The sequence below is a fragment of the Pectinophora gossypiella genome, chromosome 16 (assembly GCF_024362695.1).
Source record: "Pectinophora gossypiella chromosome 16, ilPecGoss1.1, whole genome shotgun sequence".
NCBI lineage: Eukaryota > Metazoa > Arthropoda > Insecta > Lepidoptera > Gelechiidae > Pectinophora > Pectinophora gossypiella.
The window spans coordinates 1,729,801-1,748,726 of record NC_065419.1 but is presented as its reverse complement, the minus strand read 5'-3'; the positions used below and the strand labels follow the sequence as shown (position 1 = coordinate 1,748,726).

The window sequence follows — 18,926 nt, the reverse complement described above, 5'->3', positions numbered from 1 at the left end:
ACACACGTGTCCATAAGACTCAAGATGTAACAATGAAAAACGTCCGAAATGATAAAACGGTGAAAAGAATCAAAATACGTTACTTATCTACGTATTCAAGTAAAATATAGGCTTTTTTATAAACCATTTGATTCATCGTAAAATACGGAAACGACACGGTGCGCTGCGTTTTGTACTCGAATGGGTTCCGTACCCCATTTTTGGTTTTATTTTTACTCTACACGCAAAACTAAGTATTAAAATAACATTACAAATACTACTCACACTGCACACTGTAATACTATTTTTTTTTACTAAACTTATACATACATACATAAACTCACGCCCGTAATCCCAAATGGGGTGGGTAGAGCCACAAGTAATCAAAGACAACTTGCAGCCACTGTTGATACGAAGTCCTAAGATGGATATGATGAACCTTATTGTGATAAGGGATCAGCGTATCGCCCATAACATTAGTCCATCATGTTAGAGGACGCAATCCCTCTGTCGGTTTTTACGACATGCCCGGGAAGACAAGCAGCTGAACGTGTTCTATGTTTTACGTGTGTACTAAACTTATAATATTATAAAAACTTTTTAAATAAGTACACAAGATAAAAATGTAAAGAACTTTCGAAATTATTCTGTACATTACAATACTATACAATTCATCTTTATTGCACTTAAAATAAACAATTATAATCAGTTAGGTCCAGTCCTCGGTAACCAGTTAAGTTACGAGCTTTTTTGTACCTTTGGTGGGTATTCTCTTGGCCCCAGACTTGCCCAGACAGTGCCCGTTAGGGGTTGGGGGTTAGTATCAGAATCAGAATCATTTATTCAACGTAATTATCATGGATAAACTTGTTGGAGGTCAATGTAACATTTTTGAATTTACGTCATTTCGCAAGGTGTTATGGCTGAGGAGAAGAAATGACAAGAAACTGCAACAGCAACACATCTTTTAAATCAATGATGGTACATTACAAGTTATTTAATAACTAGAGGAACACATTCATTACCTGACATTTTTATCATTTAGGTAATAATTAATCTTATAATAAGCTTTTTTACATAAAGTAAGCTTCACGTGAGCTTTATATTTATTATCTGACAAATTTAAAATATTATCTGGTATTTTATTGTAAAAACGTATACATAACCCCAAAAAATGATTAATTTAATTTACTTAATCTAGAATTTTGAACAACAATTTTATTTTTATTTCTTGTATTGTAAGTATGCCTTTATACAGTTTCTCGGAAGTAGAGATACATTTTTACGCACATACATAATGTTTTCATAAATATATTGACTTGCGACCGTCAGTATATTTATTTCTTTAATGTAGTCCTGTTACTACTTAAAATAATAACTTGTCGGTGGAGATTCGAATTAGTCAAATACTCGTAGTCGATAAATACGAAACGCCTGCGATAATAATTCATTTTGTTTAGGGATTTCTAAAAACGCCGCCCATAAAGACATTAAGCCGAGCTTCGAAAGGAAATCAGAAACCGACCAATCGATTTCGCGTTCCGTTTTGCACTCCGACGCTTAGATTTACGTTCCAAAGTAAGCTGGTTTTGATCTATTCTTTCCGTTTGCGTTGCGTGAAATATATTTTATTGTGATTTTTGGATTTGCAGCATTAGGAAAAAAGAAAAAAAAAAACGTTTTTAGAAATTTATGTTTATAGAAATATTTAGTTTTAGTTCCGTTAAGGAGTAAGAGAGAGCGCGGTCTGTCTGCCTCATTCGCATGTATGGGTTAAGAATGTGTTTTTGTATGGAGTATTGAGGCTGACCTTCCTTCTGGTGATTCACAATTTTGTAAATTTCAAACGTATGTAAAGTCACTACATAGTATAAGACAAAGTCGCTTTTTCTGTCCCTATATCGCTATGTACGCTTAAATCTTTAAAATTACGCAACGGATTTTGATGCGGTTTTTTTTAATAGATAAAGTGGTTCAAGAAGAAGGTTTATATGTATAATAACATCCGTTAAATAGTAGAGAAATACTGTTATTTTTGGGGTTTTTAATGTGATGTCGGAATTAATTAATTTTTTTCCTCAGCATTACACCCGAGCGCAGCCGGGGCGGGTCGCTAATATACACATACACACACACACTCACACACATCAATACATTAATATCATTATATTATAATATATATATATATATATATTATAATATATATATATAGAGAGATAGTCGCACTTTCTTTCGCGCATGTTGAACGCTGAGAGGCTGAGATTTGCACAAATAGCAACGTTGTACATTCACTCACACTACACAGTTACACGTCTCCATAATTTACCTATTATAATGTATTCTTTTCATTAGTAGTTTTGTTATTATAAGTAAGTTTTATTTATTCATTTTGCATATATATCTTTAATAGGAATATATATCTATAATATCAAGTATAAGTAATGCATTATAATCTATATAAGTATCATAGTATGTTTTCTTTATTGTATATAAGTAGGTACGTAATTGAGTTTGGTGTGTCCGTGGCTCACGTTCGATAGGTCTCCCATAATACCAGCGCCGCGGCCCGTGCTAAGCACGTGTCACGGCATTATGCTGAGGGAGATCCTTTTTTTATTTTGGGCGCCTCCATTGTGTATTTAATGTCTGTATTATTTGTCTTTGTTTTTTTCTATTTTTTTTTGTTATTTCTGTATTGTAAGTTTGTAAATGTGGCGTCCAATATGGAAATAAATATTTTCTTTCTTTCTTTCTTTCTTTCTTTATATAAAATATAAGTACATCATATAATCCACCACAGGCTTCGTCAAAAAGGAACTAAAAACAAGAATAAACCATAAATTCACAAATGTTTCGTCAAAATACAAACCGAAAAGTATATATATAAAAAAAAGAAAAAAAAGTATATATGTAAAAGTATGTTACATAAGTTAGATAGGTAATACTAACGCCAAGAAAAAAAGATTATATTGCCTTACCATTTCTGAGAAATATGTGGACAAACATACATACAGGGTGTATAAAAACAATGACAAGGATGAATCAGACCATGATTCTGAGTCGATATTAAGTGAAATTTTCCATGGTTAAAGTACAGAATTGAAAAAATCATGAATTTTGTGACGGAAAATTCCATTTGATATTAACTCAGAATCATGGTCTCAATCATCCCTCTTAGTATTCGTTACGATGTCACTAACATTCTGTATTTTATGTAGGTACCTTATTTACTATATTTAAAACATTAACCTTATATATTTAACTTAACTTAGGCATGTAGCATAATTCAACTCAACATAAACTTCAACTGCAAACCTAAATATGACGTCATATTTTCATATTCAAAACAGTTTTCCATCAACGTTCGTAGCAAATTCGTAGCGTCTTCGTAGCACTTATTTCCTTTGCTACGATGCTACGGCGTAGCATTTATGTACTGACAGTTAGGACTTATGCAACTGAATACTGTGCGGCATGCGATATTAGTTTCTACCGAGTTAGAAACTTGTTGGTACAAAAGGGAAAAGTAATAAGTAAGTATGGAAATATAACAGTAATTAAAACTATAAAAAGACGACCCTTGTGGTCCAGTGGTTGAGCGATGTGCTCACGATCCGGAGGTCCCGGGTTCGAATTCCGGTGAGGACAAGTCAAAAAATCACATTGTAAACCCTAGTTTGGTTAGGACATGGCTTATGTAACGAATACATACTTATATAAGTAGTAACCGGGACCAACAGCTTAACGTGCCTTCCAAAGCACGGATCATCTTACTGTCGGACAATCAGGTGATCAGCCTGAAAACAGGGTGATTAATACAACATGAATAATAACAGTAAATGTGTAAGAAACAATAAACCATTTAAATATTACTTTGTGTGGTTGTTTTATTAAAATACCAGCGCACCAATTTAATAATTAAATCTAGAAAGCAACATAATTATTAAACAGATTTCGCTTTACTAATACCTAAAATACCTCCCTGAGAACAGATAAAACCTTAATTATTTAAAAGCTTTACAAAAGCCGCTAATGGAGCTTGGTTGACCTTTCAACGGTTATATCCGTATCCAGGTCAGCCTCTAAAGCCTAAATCTCTGTCTAGATTCTAGGCTAAAACTATAGCACTAGGGTTGAGGCATTTATTGTATAATGTTCCGTCGGACCGGCGTGACTGTGTGAAATTAACGAATGTAGAGGACACAAGATCTAAGCAAATGGAACTGCATAGTTTCTGCTTACCCCGGTGGGAAATAGGCGTGATTTCATGCATGTATCGACAGCCTCCGTGGTCTAGTGGTTAGAGCGTTAGGCTCACGATCAGGAGATCCGGGTTCGAGCTGCGTTGTCGGGACTCTTTGAGGGAGCTGTTTAAAGAAATAAATATACTGACGGTCGCAAGTCAATATATATATGAAAACATTATGTATGTACGTAAAAACTTATCTCTCCTTCCGAGAAACTGTGAAAGGCATACTTACAATACAAGAAATAAACATAAAATTGCTATTCAAAATTCTAGATTAAGTAAATTAAATTCATCTTTTTTGGGGTTATGTATACGTTTTTACAATAAAATACCAGATAATATTTTAAATTTGTCAGAAAATAAATTTAAAGCTCACGTGAAGCTTACTTTATGTAAAAAAGCTTATTATAAGATTAATGACTACCTAAATGATAAAAATGTCTGGTATTGAATGTGTTCCTCTAGTTATTAAATAACTTGTAATGTATATCCTCATTGGTTTTTAAAAGATGTGTTGCTGTTGCAGTTTCTTGTCATTTCTTCTCCTCAGCCATAACACCTTGCGAAATGACGAAAATTCAAAAATGTTACATTGACCTTCAACAAGTTTATCCATGATAATTACGTTGAATAAATGATTCTGATTTCTGATTTCTGATTTCTGATTCCCGATGGGGACATTGTCGAAATCACTTTGTGAGACTGTCGTGTGTTTGGGAAGGACTTTTCAGGCTTGAATAACCTGATTGTCCGAAAAAGTAAGATGATTCCGTGCGTCCGAGGGCACGTTAAGCTGTTGGTCCCGACTATTAGCCGTAAAAAAACCTCCACCAACCCGCAGTGGAGCAGCGTGGTCTAGTATGCTCCATACCCGCTCCGGTTGATTGAGGGGAGGCCCGTGCCCAGCAGTGGGACGTATATAGGCAGTTTATTATATTATATTTATCTTTGTATGTTTAGTCATGAGCAATATCATATTCCCGCTTTAGAACCCTGTCGCATTGTCATATTTGTCAAGGGTTGATGAGGTTGGTACTCCACCTCACAACCCACACGATAGAAGAAGATTGTCATTGTTTCATATTTAGTGAGACTTAGTGAAACAAACTTTGGGAGGGAGACTCAGCTCTATATTTGGAAGAATTAATCGTTCGTAAAAGTACTTATTTTATTTTATCAATTCGGAGTACCAACAACTATAACTATACAATGAATGCTTACAAATTCAATTAAAAACAAAGCCATTTAAAGTTATACTCTTTAATTGGAAAAGTACGAACATCCTAAAAAGATCCTGCTCCCAATTTGTCCGGCCAAGTATTGCATTCCATCCGAGGCAAAATTATTAAAACCACATCAATATTAAGACTGTTAGGCTGAACATACTTCCAAGGCAAAATCTCTAAGAACTTAGTCTTGGTTACACGCTCCATTGCATTTTCCAACTCATTAAGTTTTCAATACCTATTCTGAACATAACATGCTTGGCTCTTTTGTTAGTAACTCACTATATTTTAACTCACTATATTCTTATAATAATAGTGATTTCACAATACAATATGACGATAATCACTTTGTAATCCCTAGTTTGGTTAGGACATTACAGGCTGATCATGTGATTGTCCGAAAGTAAGACGATCCGTGCTTTGGAATGGTCGTTAAGCCGTTGGTCACGGTTACTACTTACTGATGTAAGTACGTAGTCGTTACATGAGTCATGTCAGAGGCCTTTCGCGGCTCAATAGTAACCCTGACACCAGGGTCGATGAGGTTGGTAATCCATCTTACAACCCACACGATAAGAAGATCACAAAGTAATTTTTGTGACATGTGCCCACCGGAATTCGAAGCTTAGGCCTCCGGATAATTAGATTATTCAGAGGTAAGTAAAAAACCGATTAATCGATAATCGATTATTCAGCAACGCTATTATTGTCCTATTATTTTAATCATTTATCAGTTAATGTAAGGCATAGTTGCAAATATTTTTGTTTTTTTTTTATCCGTCGAGTCATAACCTGTGTACGCCATTAACGCACGGTCACGAGCATTAATATGTATGCACTTTGGTACCATGTCACATTAACTTTTTTGACAAATTGAACTAAGTCTCACTAAATATCAAATATGTAAGTGCGACAGAGTCCTAAACTGGGTACATTATATTGCTCATGACTGTACAGATAATAATGGTTAAATCATAATTATAACTGATATCAATTACTGAAAATGAAATACAAGGAACGAAATGTGTTATTAAACCACTGATCTGTGAGATACAAAACCACTTTCATTCTGATAATTGGACTGTATATTGTTCCAGATTAATTTATTTTTAAATATACATCATCATCACTTATTTAAGAGCCATGTTCTTAGCGGAGTCGCATTCTTCATGCTACTTTTTTAGGGAAAAATAAGGTAGTGGGTTTCCTCTTGCCTTCCGCCCCGCAGTACTCTGTCTGACGCGAGTGGGATGGCGCCCAAAATAGTTTATTTCAAAGCCGTACTAGGACACCTGTCCTCCGCCTGTGAATAGTACTGACGGTTATAGTCACTTGGCTTGCCCCTTCCGTTCTGTTTTACTTGACCGATGGCTTTCATTCAAATTCAAAAATATGTTTATTCAGTAGGTAACATAGTTACACTTTGAATCGTCAAATTTTACATAACGAACGTCTCATCCGCTTAAAACTACAACTCCGCCTTTGCAACATTGACCGTTGAGGTCTTCACTCGTATTCGTTGGCAAGAGTTCTACGTAATACCCTGTAGGTCTGGGTCCCTATCCGAACTCAGCCACCATCTCACTCCGGCCTATTGAAGTAAGAGGCGCCCACTCCCGCGGCAAGGACGCGCTGAACAGGAATTGTTCCAGTGGAGGGCCGAGAAGATGACTCTGTCCGCCCTTTGGCCGGGTTATATGTATGAAAAATAGAGGAGCTCGGTGGCGCAGCGGTAAACGCGCTCGGTCTGCGATTGTTGAAGTTAAGCAACTTTCGCAAAGGCCGGTCATAGGATGGGTGACCACAAAAAAAAGTTTTCATCTCGAGCTCCTCCGTGCTTCGGAAGGCACGTTAAGCCGTTGGTCCCGGCTGCATTAGCAGTCGTTAATAACCACCAATCCGCACTGGGCCCGCGTGGTGGTTTAAGGCCCGATCTCCCTATCCATCCATAGGGAAGGCCCGTGCCCCAGGAGTGGGGACGTTAATGGGCTGGTGATGATATGTATGAAATATAATATGACAGATATGTCATAATATACACATATTAGTTTCATACAACATACATACTCAAGCCCTTAATTTCTAAGGTTCGATGTACACGTGCTACTGCCACATTTTTGTTAGCAGCATTAGGTACCAGTCGTTTATGCAGACACAATTTGTTATTTCTATTCCGTCTCATATTAAAGAGCTACCCCATCTAAGGTTTCAATCCCAACTCAAAAAGTGGTTAAAGGGAAAGCAGTTTTATAACTTAAGTGAATTTTTCAGTTTATAAATAGGTGTTTTTCTTTCTTTTTTTATATAGATAAGTATTTTTGTAATATTTTTCAGTACTTTATGTAAGTAGTTATTATTGTATGTCACAACATGACTAAATGTGCTGAGCGCTATAAGCTTTAAAAAAAAAAACATTTATTTCGGGTGTTTTCCCATAGCAACTACACCACTGTAGCTTTACTTCCATCGACATACTTACCACATTTATGACAATAAATTTTCATTTCATTTCATTTAAAGCCATGTTCGTTACTGATCGAATTATTCTTTTTATTTCGACTAAACGGTTCGACCTAAATTTCCAATTTCCGAAATAAAATTGCTCGCATGCGCCGCATTCTCTACTGCGCTGTTCACACAATATTTTTAATTTGAAGGTGTTCCCTCACAGCGAGCATACGCCTGTAATATAAAGTTACAGATCCAAGCATTATTACATCGGTGAGTTCGAAGAACCGCTAATAAGTAGCTATGCAGTATTGTAACTCGAAAAAAATGCTCAAAATCGAATCATAATTATTTTATTACAGAGGAATGCTCTCGGTGAAGGGGTACCTTTATAACTCCCAGTGATATTTTTTTCTGACATTAATTTGGCTTTTATTTTGGCCAATAACAACATATTAATGTACATACGATAAGAAAATGACATTCCCACCGTAGATTTTAAGTACTTTGCTAAGTCAGTGTGGAGGACTTGACGTGTTTGACAGTTTATCTTCTTAACCGACTCAAAAAAGGAGGCTATTTTATTGCAGTTACGAGGGGGGGGGGGGGGGTAATTTAAATAGACCTGCATTGTTTGTGCAAAAATTTAATTGCTTGATTGTAATTTTAATTATAAGTGAATAATTGTGTTTACTTTTTTTTTCGGGATTCGAACTCAGACCGTGACGCTTTATTTCTTACAAACCCAATTTCTAGTACCTCGGTATAATGTTTATTACTTAAGGCTCTAACGTAATTATCCTTTTCGAAACAGATGTCGACTAAAACATCGAACGCCAGCTGTTTGTAATTTCATTTAGAAGATATGAATGCATGGGATTAACTGTCTGAGAACTGACATTAGGCAGCTAAATTACTCAATTGTATACCAATATTTTATGTTTATTTTTATTTTTTTAAAGAACGTCTAGGGCCCTGTGCCGAGGTTTTTCTTGCAGCTTCTTTTCCCCGGCTATACAGGTTGTGAGAAGCTGCAGTAGTTTTAGGCGGATGAGACGTTCGTTATGTAAAATTGACGATTCAAAGTGTAACTATGTTACCTACTGAATAAAGATATTTTTGAATTTTTTTTTTTTAATTCGACGCGTAGTTGTATAATCGCATTAGTATACAGGCCTACGCCTATTTATGGCATATTGCGAACCTGCATTGTGTCTTATTCCCTGAAGCATAAAGGCATATCGTACGTTAGCACACCTCGAACACTTCATACAACAAACCTCATTTTACACAGACACTACACATTGACTTTATTGTACACGCGCATCTGTGTGTGTGTCGCCTGACGCCCATACTATTGAAGACTACAGTAACACCGAGGGGGTGGGGGGGGAGGTAAACCTAGCGCAGCCGCTGGTTGAGAGCGGAGAGTTTTTTTGTTTTTTTTTTATTGGTAACTTTGATTATTATTATTATTGCGTATAGCAGACAAAAATAAAATATCCTGCGTGGATCAAATGTCCAGCTTAAGCTCCCTTAACCAAGTCTCTGTTGCATCCGTCACACAATGCAGCTCGGCTATACCACCTGGTGTAGAGGGCACTCGTTCACTATGTGAGATATGGTTTGGCTCTCCGGACTGTTCCTTGCGAATCTCCCGGTGCTTTATCCTAAGATTACATCATGGGGGTAGCTTTGATGTGGCCCCCCGATCACTATTAAGAGATCACGTCAGATAAAAAGCTTCTATGCCGGAGTGGGAACTAATAAAGTACAAAACAAGCGTTCAGGGGCATTATTTTAGAATCGCTGCGCTCGACTTCAACACACGTTCGAAAATATATACCCATTTCACGTAGCATATCAGAACTTTTCACTTGCAAGGTGAGACAGGTGCATATTTACGCACGCGAATTCGAGCGATTCAGAAATAAGGGTCGCGTTCAATTGTTTATTTTATGGTTATTTACAACCTCCTTTTCTCAGGTTGGTAAAGTTCGTGGTACCTAACATGCATTGCCTTTATATGCATTGTGTTTTAGAGACGTGAAACAAAAAACGTCCTAAAAGAAAAAAACAAATGAATATATTTATGCAACCGCATAAACAAGGAATATTATTATTTTCAAGGTTCGAATAAGAAAAGTTTAATAAGGCAGAGCTTTTTCGTTAAATCCCGGAACTTCAAACAGGGATTTCGTTATGTGTGCACGTGAATTCAAACTTAGTTTGGCGGAAATTGGGAGGTTTTGTTTAGTTTGTCAACGCAACGTATCCCTACTGGATTAGGCAGGGTCCCAAATCACCAGCGGAGTCTGCACAGCAGCGAATTAAAAAAAGAATACCTAATTTATTTCAGTAAAAACTTAATCTTATTACACAAAGTTACTAAATAAATTATTTTAGCTATTTTATTTTGTAGAGCCTATTAGTAAGTGAATCTTACCAGTATCCAGCTTACATCGTATCAACAGTGGTTGCAAGTTGTCTTTGATTACTTGTGGCTCTGCCAACCCCATTAGGGATTACGGGCGTGAGTTTATGTATGTAGATACTTATGTATATGAAAAGTAATCAGAAAACGATGGGAAATTAAACTGATTACAAACACGGAACTTTTTATCTTACTTCCACGGTGTTAAAAACAAATTTGCAGTGCCACTTATCGTCGCAAAGTTTGAGTTTGTGAAATCCTGTTTACTCAAGGCTCCACGAAAGGAAAAAACGTATTTAGCAAGAAGTTTAAATTAAATGTACTTGATTCATTTTTAAAAACAATTCTAGTTCTGTATACTGAAAAAAGCACTGGGTCGTCATTGTCAGCCGTACGACGCCCACTGCTGGGCATAGGCCTCCCTCAAGGATCTCCACGACGATCGGTCCTGCGCTGCCCGCATCCAGCGGCTTCCCGCGACCTTCACCAGATCGTCGGTCCACCTTGTGCCTACCCACTGAGCGTCTACCGACACGTGGTCTGGAGAACCTTTCTGCCCCAACGGCCATCGGTTCTCCTCGCTATGTGTCCTGCCCACTGCCACTTCAGCTTGGCAATTCTTGGTCTTTGACATTTATTGATGTTAATAGACGATTTTACCCCTTACTCTTTAGCAGTTGACCATTGAAGAGGGGGCCCGGAGGGGTGGGGGGGGGGGTTGAGGTAAATCTAGCTTGCGAGAGTGTCTCTACGTCATCATCATCTCCCTAGCAGCATCAGCTCGTAATAAGTGGAATTCCGTGGTGTCTGCCTACCCCTATGGAAATTTGGCGTGATCTTATATATCATCATCATTTCCCTAGCATTATCCCGTTTATCACAAAGTCCACTAACCTAACCTTAAGATTACACAGGTCCGGTTTTCACAGAAGCGACTGCCTGTCTAACCTTCCAAGCCGCGAAGGGAAAACCATCCCAATACAGGTTAGGTCACATACCTCCGAAAATGCATATCTCGGGAATGTGGGTTGCCTCACGATGTTTCTCTTCATCGCTGAGCACGTGATACCATTTATGATCCGAACATGCATAAAATGTTCTGCGAAGTGTTTGCAACAATGGTGCTGATAACGATAGTTGGTGATGGAGGGGACTCCATCATGATGTAATGGAAAGAGCAATCAAAAAGGTCACCAAGTGTATATCCCTATGCTGCTCCACTTAATTTTGACGGAGAAATACTTAATACCGAATCATTTTTTTTTTAAAGTAACCCGGGTATCGAAGCCGGGATATTTGGGTTAGTGGTATTTGATGGCATAATGTTACATAAATCGTCGTACAATACTTTCGCTAAATGACCAATAATCGATTTTGTTTTTAACGTGACTTATTATAGATTTGCCGCAGATGGCAATAACTTCTTGGCCGGACAAATGGGGAGCGCTGAAGGCTCTCACCCGGTACAACGTTTAAGACAACCCACTTCAGTATTATCTCTGTGTTATCGTAAAACGAATAAAAGCTTCACTCCAATTCAACTTTGAATTACTTTTTAATAAAGACTTTTTGTCTGTCTTTTTTGTTTGTCTACCAATTGTTCGACAAAATGTAGGTACCGTTGGAAACTGAAATTGAATAGAACTTGACTGTCTTTTACACCTAGCGCGGTGGTGGATTGTTTGAATAACGTTCGGTGGGAAGTTTACTGTTACAATAGCTTTTTTTTAATTCGAGATTTTATGGCTGCCAAGATTACATCTAACCTTACAACTAAAACTAAAATCACCCACCTATCTCTAATGGTTGAACAAATAAAAAATACTTTGTAGTGCGGCCATCTTTTTTCCGCCATTTTGATTTTTTTTCACCGGCAATAAAACTTGACCAAGGTTAAACTTAACGTTTATATTAAATGCGAACTTGGTAAACAGTTTACGCGTATATTTTCAGGCAAATAAAATTATCAAACAACAATACTGGTTAACTGTGACGAATTCTGGGTCATTTTGACGATTTTTGGTACAAATAGTCGAGTATTGGTACAAATCGAATAATTTATAAATAAATTGAATAGATATTGATTGATACCTACGGAAAATATAAAAACTCATTGTCCTCTTGTCGTCATAAATCAATAACTTAGATATATATTTTTTGTCACTGAAAATAATAACTCGAATTATAAATACTTTTAATATTTATTAATACTTTCAAGGGTATCGCCCACAGGTCATCGATCTTTCATTCATGTTATTGAATTTAGAATTGAGATATCGATTGTAGACGATGTAGATTATGAATTTATGACACTGAGAAGTAAGTCTCAACTCTCAACATACTACAGTTGTGATTTGCAATAGGCTTGCACATGAATACTGCTTTACTTAGTTTATGTATTAATTAAATGTTATAATCATGCATCATGCACTCAGGATACTGTTTGGACTTCCGCGATTCTGTAGCGCCTCTCTAATGCTTGCTGAAGCGAGGATCGACTGCTTCCATACAATAATGAGGAAGAGAGGCGCCTTGACCCTAAATCGAATGTGTACGAGTTCGAACAGTATCCTGAGTGTGCTGGTCGGTAGGTGGGACGCGCCTATGTTCGCAGGGTGGATGCTATTGCACAAATCTGGCAATCCTTAAACGAATGTATCAAATTTAATATCGTTAACTTATTTTGTGTGTTTCTTCTAACAATAGGTTAAGATTGCATTTTTACTAACAACTATGGATTGTAAATATTATGAAAATAAATGGTTATTATTATTATTGTATGTCTTTTTCATATCTCGGGCCTATAGAGGCCCGGACTTTTATTATTATTATTATTATTATAATGTGCAAAGCTGGAAGTCATCTATCAAATAATTATTTATATAAATAAATAAACAGACGTTCTGTCCGTAAAACTGAGTAGTACACAGTAAAACATGTGTTTTTTCGTATTATGGCAACACCGCATTTTTCTCTGTCTTCTATCCTATGCCAAGACGGCGACTGGAGCTGCTTCATTACATAGTATAAAACAAAGTCGCTTTTTCTGTCCCTATATCCCTATGTGCGCTTAAATCTTTAAAACTACGCAACGGATTTTGATGCGGTTTTTTTCATAGATAGAGTGATTCAAGAGGAAGGTTTATATTAATAATAACATACATTAAATAGTGGTATCAGCGTCGTGGTTCACGCCGCGACTTGAGCTGAGTGAGGCCCTTTTATCTCAGGACGTCCACCACCACCTTATGATCATTTCGACTAACATCCGTCTTGCTTTTTTGTAATTGTCTAAGTGGAAATTTGATATGATGTTGTTGTCTTTTTTTGTGTGTGGCGTCCTTTCATAATAAACTATTTCTATTTCTATAGAAATACTGTTATTTTTGAGGTTTTTAATGTGATGTCGTAAATAATTTATTTTTTTCCTCAGGATTGCACCCGATCGAAGCCGGGTCGCTAGTTTTCTATAATTTTATAAATACAGTCCGCATTTATAAATTCATGCATGCGTTTTAATTTACTTATCACCATCATCATCATCATCATTGGCCTTATACGTCTGTTTCAGACGATTTATGACGTCATTGCCTCAAAGAAATGCACTTTCTTTCATGGCTGTGCAAGCCAATCCTAGAGCGGCAAACTCTACCGCACACTCTGCAGGAGAAGTCTCCAACTGGTGGATTGTTGTTGGTTTAATGGCGTTTCATTCACTTATTACCAGTGTTAAATTAAAACTACCACTTACCTGCGTATGCGAATAGAACATGGAGAAGTTTGATACGATGACTGGTACTGGTAGTGCTATGGTGAGCACGCCGGCCAACGCGCAGAGAGCACCCACGAACATGCCCAGGTAGGTCTTGGGTGCCATGTCACCGTAGCCCACAGTGGTCATCGTCACGATAGCCCACCATAGCCCCAGGGGGATTGACTTGAATTGGTTGTCTGGATTATCCTGTAAGAGTAGAACACATTTATTTCCTGGCCAAATCATCGTCTTTCAACTAATACATACATACATAAACTCACGCCCGTAATCCCTAATGGGGTGGGCAGAGCCACAAGTAATCAAAGACAACTTGCAGCCACTGTTGATACGAAGTCCAAAGATGGATATGATGAACCTTATGGTGATAAGGGATCAGCCTATCGCCCATAACATTAGTCCATCATGTTAGAGGACACAATCCCTCTGTCGGTTTTTACGACATGCCCGGGAAGAGAAGCAGCTGAACGTGTTCTATGTTTTTTATATGCTCCCAGAACAGCATAGAAGCAACTAATATTTTATAAATTATTATTCATATGTACCATTATATATGATGAACCAGTTCACGTTCAAAATGAAAAAAATAGATAGACGAGCTCATTATAGCCACTAGAAACACCCGCTTTTATATCGAACGATTATTACCTAGGTACTTCATCCGAAAGAATAACAATTAAGGTAACAGTAGGGTTTTTATTGTTAATAAGTTAGGAACGTTTTAATAACTGGTAGGTAGGTACCGTGCGTGAAAAATCGTGACAGTAGGTGTTCTACTTCAACAAACTCAACATTTTTTTAAACTTTGAACCACTAAGCATCTAAATACAAGAGAATGAAAACTCCTATCTAGAACATCGTATCACGCACACGTAACGTAGCCGCGTGTAGGTTTAGCGTCTGTTGCGCGTTGTTCGACTTACATTTCGGCACAGTAAAAAATTCAAAATCTTAATTAAACATTTGCGACAAGAAAAACACCCACCATCGTTTTTAGTACAATCAAATAGACGTTCTATTTTTTTTTCGTTACGATGCCACTAACACCCTGTATATCTTATATGTAGATATACCCTGTATGTAGATATACCTACATACAAATTTCTTTAAATTAGGAGCTTATATTCCGTTTAATTATAAGTACCTATTTAGTATTCTAACCGTGTGTCCATTATGTAAATCATAACATACGAAATCGTAATCTGGCCTCTGCGCGGCAAGCTAAGCTTAGTGCAGGGACCGCCGCATGTCTAGAGCAATTGCTCTAATTAATCATTATTGACTAATTCATTATAAAATTGTAGGCCTATGTTCAACACAGCCTCCGTGGTCTAGTGGTTAGAACGTTAGACTCCCGATCTGGAAGGCCGGGTTCGATTCCCGATGGGGACATTGTCGAAATCACTTCGTGAGACTGTCCTTTGTTTGTGTGTGTCAGGATGGCGTGAGAGATGTCGGAATAGTCACGAAATGTGTACGTAATAACTGTACCTAAACTTTACCTATGCTCATGAAAACTGTACCTCAAGCAATTCAATATTAAATAGATAGTGAAATATGCACGCCATCCTGACGTCACACAATAGGTTACGTCAAAATAAAACTCTGTGAGCAGAATATAATATCTTCAAGCCCCAGACTTCTGCGGCACAAAATTAAATTTAAACAAAATATGAAGAGTACATACAGCGGCGGACAAATTTCAATACCAACTTGTATATTAGTAAAGTTTGTCACGCATTCTTCCTGTGAAATTACCGAAGCAGCTGTGAGCGTGTCCTTGAGTATCATGCGAGGGTAACTCCGTCTTATCCATGTACTTATTAACTGCGGAGCCCACAGGGTCCGCTTACCTAACCTGAAGACTTGAAGTCCGATTTTTTACCTAACGACCTCCGTAGGTCCTGGACTCGAATCCCGGTGAGGATAAATCACAAAAATTGCTTTATGATCCCCAGTCTGGTTAGGACATTACAGGCTGATCACCTGATAGTCCAAAAAGTAAGATGATCCGTGCTTCGGAAGGCACGTTAAGCCGCTGGTCTTGGTTACTATAACTGATGTAAGTACGTAGTCGTTACATAAGTCATGTCAGGGGCCTTTGGCGGCTCAATAGTAATCCTGACACCAGGGTGGATGAGGTTGTTACTCCACCTCGCAATCCACACGATAGAAGAAGAAGACCTAAGCGATTGCTTGTTCTGACCTTCCAACCCACGAAGGGAAAACCAGCCCAATACAAGTCAGGTCGGATACTTTCGAGACGCGGTTTTTAGAAATGTGTGGTTCCTGTTTCTTCGCGATGTTTTCCTTCACGGCTGAGCACGTGATAATTATTTATGATCCAAACACTATTCTACTTTCATCAAAATTGTTTTCTTTTAAATTCATGTAGACAAACCGAAGTCACTACTTATCCTTCAGGCACTTTTACAACATCACGTAGCAGCACGAAGTGTTAAAATAAACATATACACCCTTTTTGTGGCTGCATTTGTATCGACAGATTTTTCCATTTTATGAATTTGGTTTCGTATATTGAAACACATTTTTTCTTGTTATTAACTTAGTAATAAAGAAGTAAAAAGAATATTAATGAGAGGAAGGCAAACATAAAAGATAGTATCAGTTTCATTGAGGTCGGACAGGCAGTTAATTCTGTAAAAAAGCGGACCTGTCGAATTAAGCGTAACAAACTTTAGATTAACTAAGCGGACCCATGACACGACAACGGGATAACGCAAGCAAGATGATGATGATAAATTATATTTTAAATCTAACCTGCATATTTACCAACACTTTAGGCCATGATACATTCATAAACACACGCCTATTTCCCATCTAGGTAAGCAGAGACTATGAAATTCCGTTAATAGCTTCGATCCTTACATATTTCTCTTGCTTCTTCCACATTCCTCAACCGTTTCATACACACGCCAGTTATAAAGACATCTCTTATTCAATTTTTGTTTTTATAACACTAATTCGTGCTTAGGGAAACTCACAAAGAGAAAATTTTAATCGAAAAAAATCGTATCTTATCTTAAAAATATGGCGTCGGATTAATGACGATACATGGATCGAAAGAATTTCGCAAGGACAGGAGGAGGAACCGGTGGTGGCAGAGTTAGAAATCTCCAATTTGGTCAATGACTAAGGTCAATGGTAAACTTTGGGCCGTGTTTCCTACGATTCATGAATCAGATTTGATGCTGAACTAAAACGATACCTACCAGGTATTTGCAAACAAAAAATATTTTCCGACAATTCCGCCATTTCAGTTTTATTACAAAAATATTTCACTTCGTAAAAAATGTCTCGTATTTTTCAAATTAACAGCAAAAAGCGTTACGAAAACTCCCTCTTGTGATTTACGAGGCTCAATTTTGAAACTCATTCGTTTCAATACGCGTGCATTCGGTATTTCCGTTGATTTTTTTAACTGGAACCAAATTGACAGGCAATTAACCTAGCGGGGTCGTCAGTTAAAATTGGCAGTTTGTTATAGTGATGCTGATAGCCCAACTATCGATAATATGACAATAGTGAGAATCTCCTTTGTTACGGTCCCCTGTGTGACCCCTAAACCTTTAATATCTCCTACCATGCTGGGCCAACAGCCTCGAGAGTTAGGCTCACGATTGGGACATTGTCGAAATCACTTTGTGAGACTGTCCTTTGTTTGGTAAGGACTTTTCAGGCTTGAATCATCTCATTGTCTGAAAAAGTAATATGATTCCGTGCTTCTTCCCGGTTACTATATTTATCTGATGTAAGAGAGTAATCGTTACATGAGCCATGTCAGGGGCCCTTGGCGGGTCAATCATAACCCTCACACCACACGATAAGAAGAAGAAGATATCAATTGTGAAACTATCGATAGTATGGCATCACTTGCGGGTTGTATAGAAACGATGCGAACAATGGAAACACTAGTTTTGTTATGTAAAACGAATCAAGCGTTTGTCTCTGCAATTTGAATAACGATTGGGAAGCGATCTGCGTTCAGACAAATTGGAATATCTAGCTATTCTTCAATAAATAACAAAAACATAACTCACGACTTTATTCCAATTGGGGTAGACATAGGGACATCCATCAGAAGATGCTAATAATACTGTTTACCAACACCTCATCGAGCTTTCTGTTGGACCAATTTCTGGCCGAGTAGTTAAAGTCATCCGCGGCAAATCTACAATAAGTCAGGTAAAAAAAAATGTTGGATCAACGCGATAGGTGAGCCGTAGCGCCATCTATTCAACATAACATGACATAAACTCACTTCTATCTCCCAATCGGGAAAGTCAGAGGTATATTCATCGCAAGATGAACTAAGTACCCGCACCTCACCGAGCTGTTTGTTTGACCAACATAATAGGTGGTGCGTATCGCCGTCTTTAATAGTCGAGCCAACTGTGTTAGTGAAAACTCCTTTTTCTTTTCTTTTTTTGACGTGACTTGTCGATTTGCCGCAGATGGCATTAACTACTTCGCCGGACAAGTGGGGAGCGCTGAAGGCTCTCGCCCGGTACAACGTTTAAGACAACAGGCCTGAGGGTGCCCAGTTGGGCGCGAACCTTGGCTCAGGGCGTCGTCTGAGAGGAAAAATATTTAAAAACTGCGCTTTAGATATATTAATAAGTCATTGGTGTAAGTCCGGTACCAGTGGTGGCCCTAGGGCAGTGCGAACGGTGCGATCGCACCAGATGCCGTTTTAGGGGGCGCTAAAATCTGAAGAAGGAGAAGAAGCTGAAGATGGAGATCGGGCCTTAAACCATCACGCGGGCCCAGTGTGGATTGATGGTTATTAACGACTGC

At 37.8% G+C, this 18,926-nt stretch overlaps 2 protein-coding genes across 3 annotated transcripts in view; one reads left to right on the top strand and one right to left on the bottom strand.

Moving 5' to 3' along the window:
• The window catches only part of LOC126373959 (uncharacterized), a 650,308-nt gene that overhangs the window by 61,295 nt on the left and 570,087 nt on the right, over nucleotides 1-18,926 (top strand). The window lies entirely within an intron of this gene.
• The window catches only part of LOC126373965 (potassium voltage-gated channel protein Shaw-like), a 320,695-nt gene that overhangs the window by 109,114 nt on the left and 192,655 nt on the right, over nucleotides 1-18,926 (bottom strand). For both annotated transcript variants that reach the window (XM_050020368.1, XM_050020369.1), the window contains one exon: nucleotides 14,088-14,297. In XM_050020368.1, coding sequence (XP_049876325.1) covers nucleotides 14,088-14,297 — 210 coding nt within the window. The remainder of the gene's footprint in view (nucleotides 1-14,087; nucleotides 14,298-18,926) is intronic.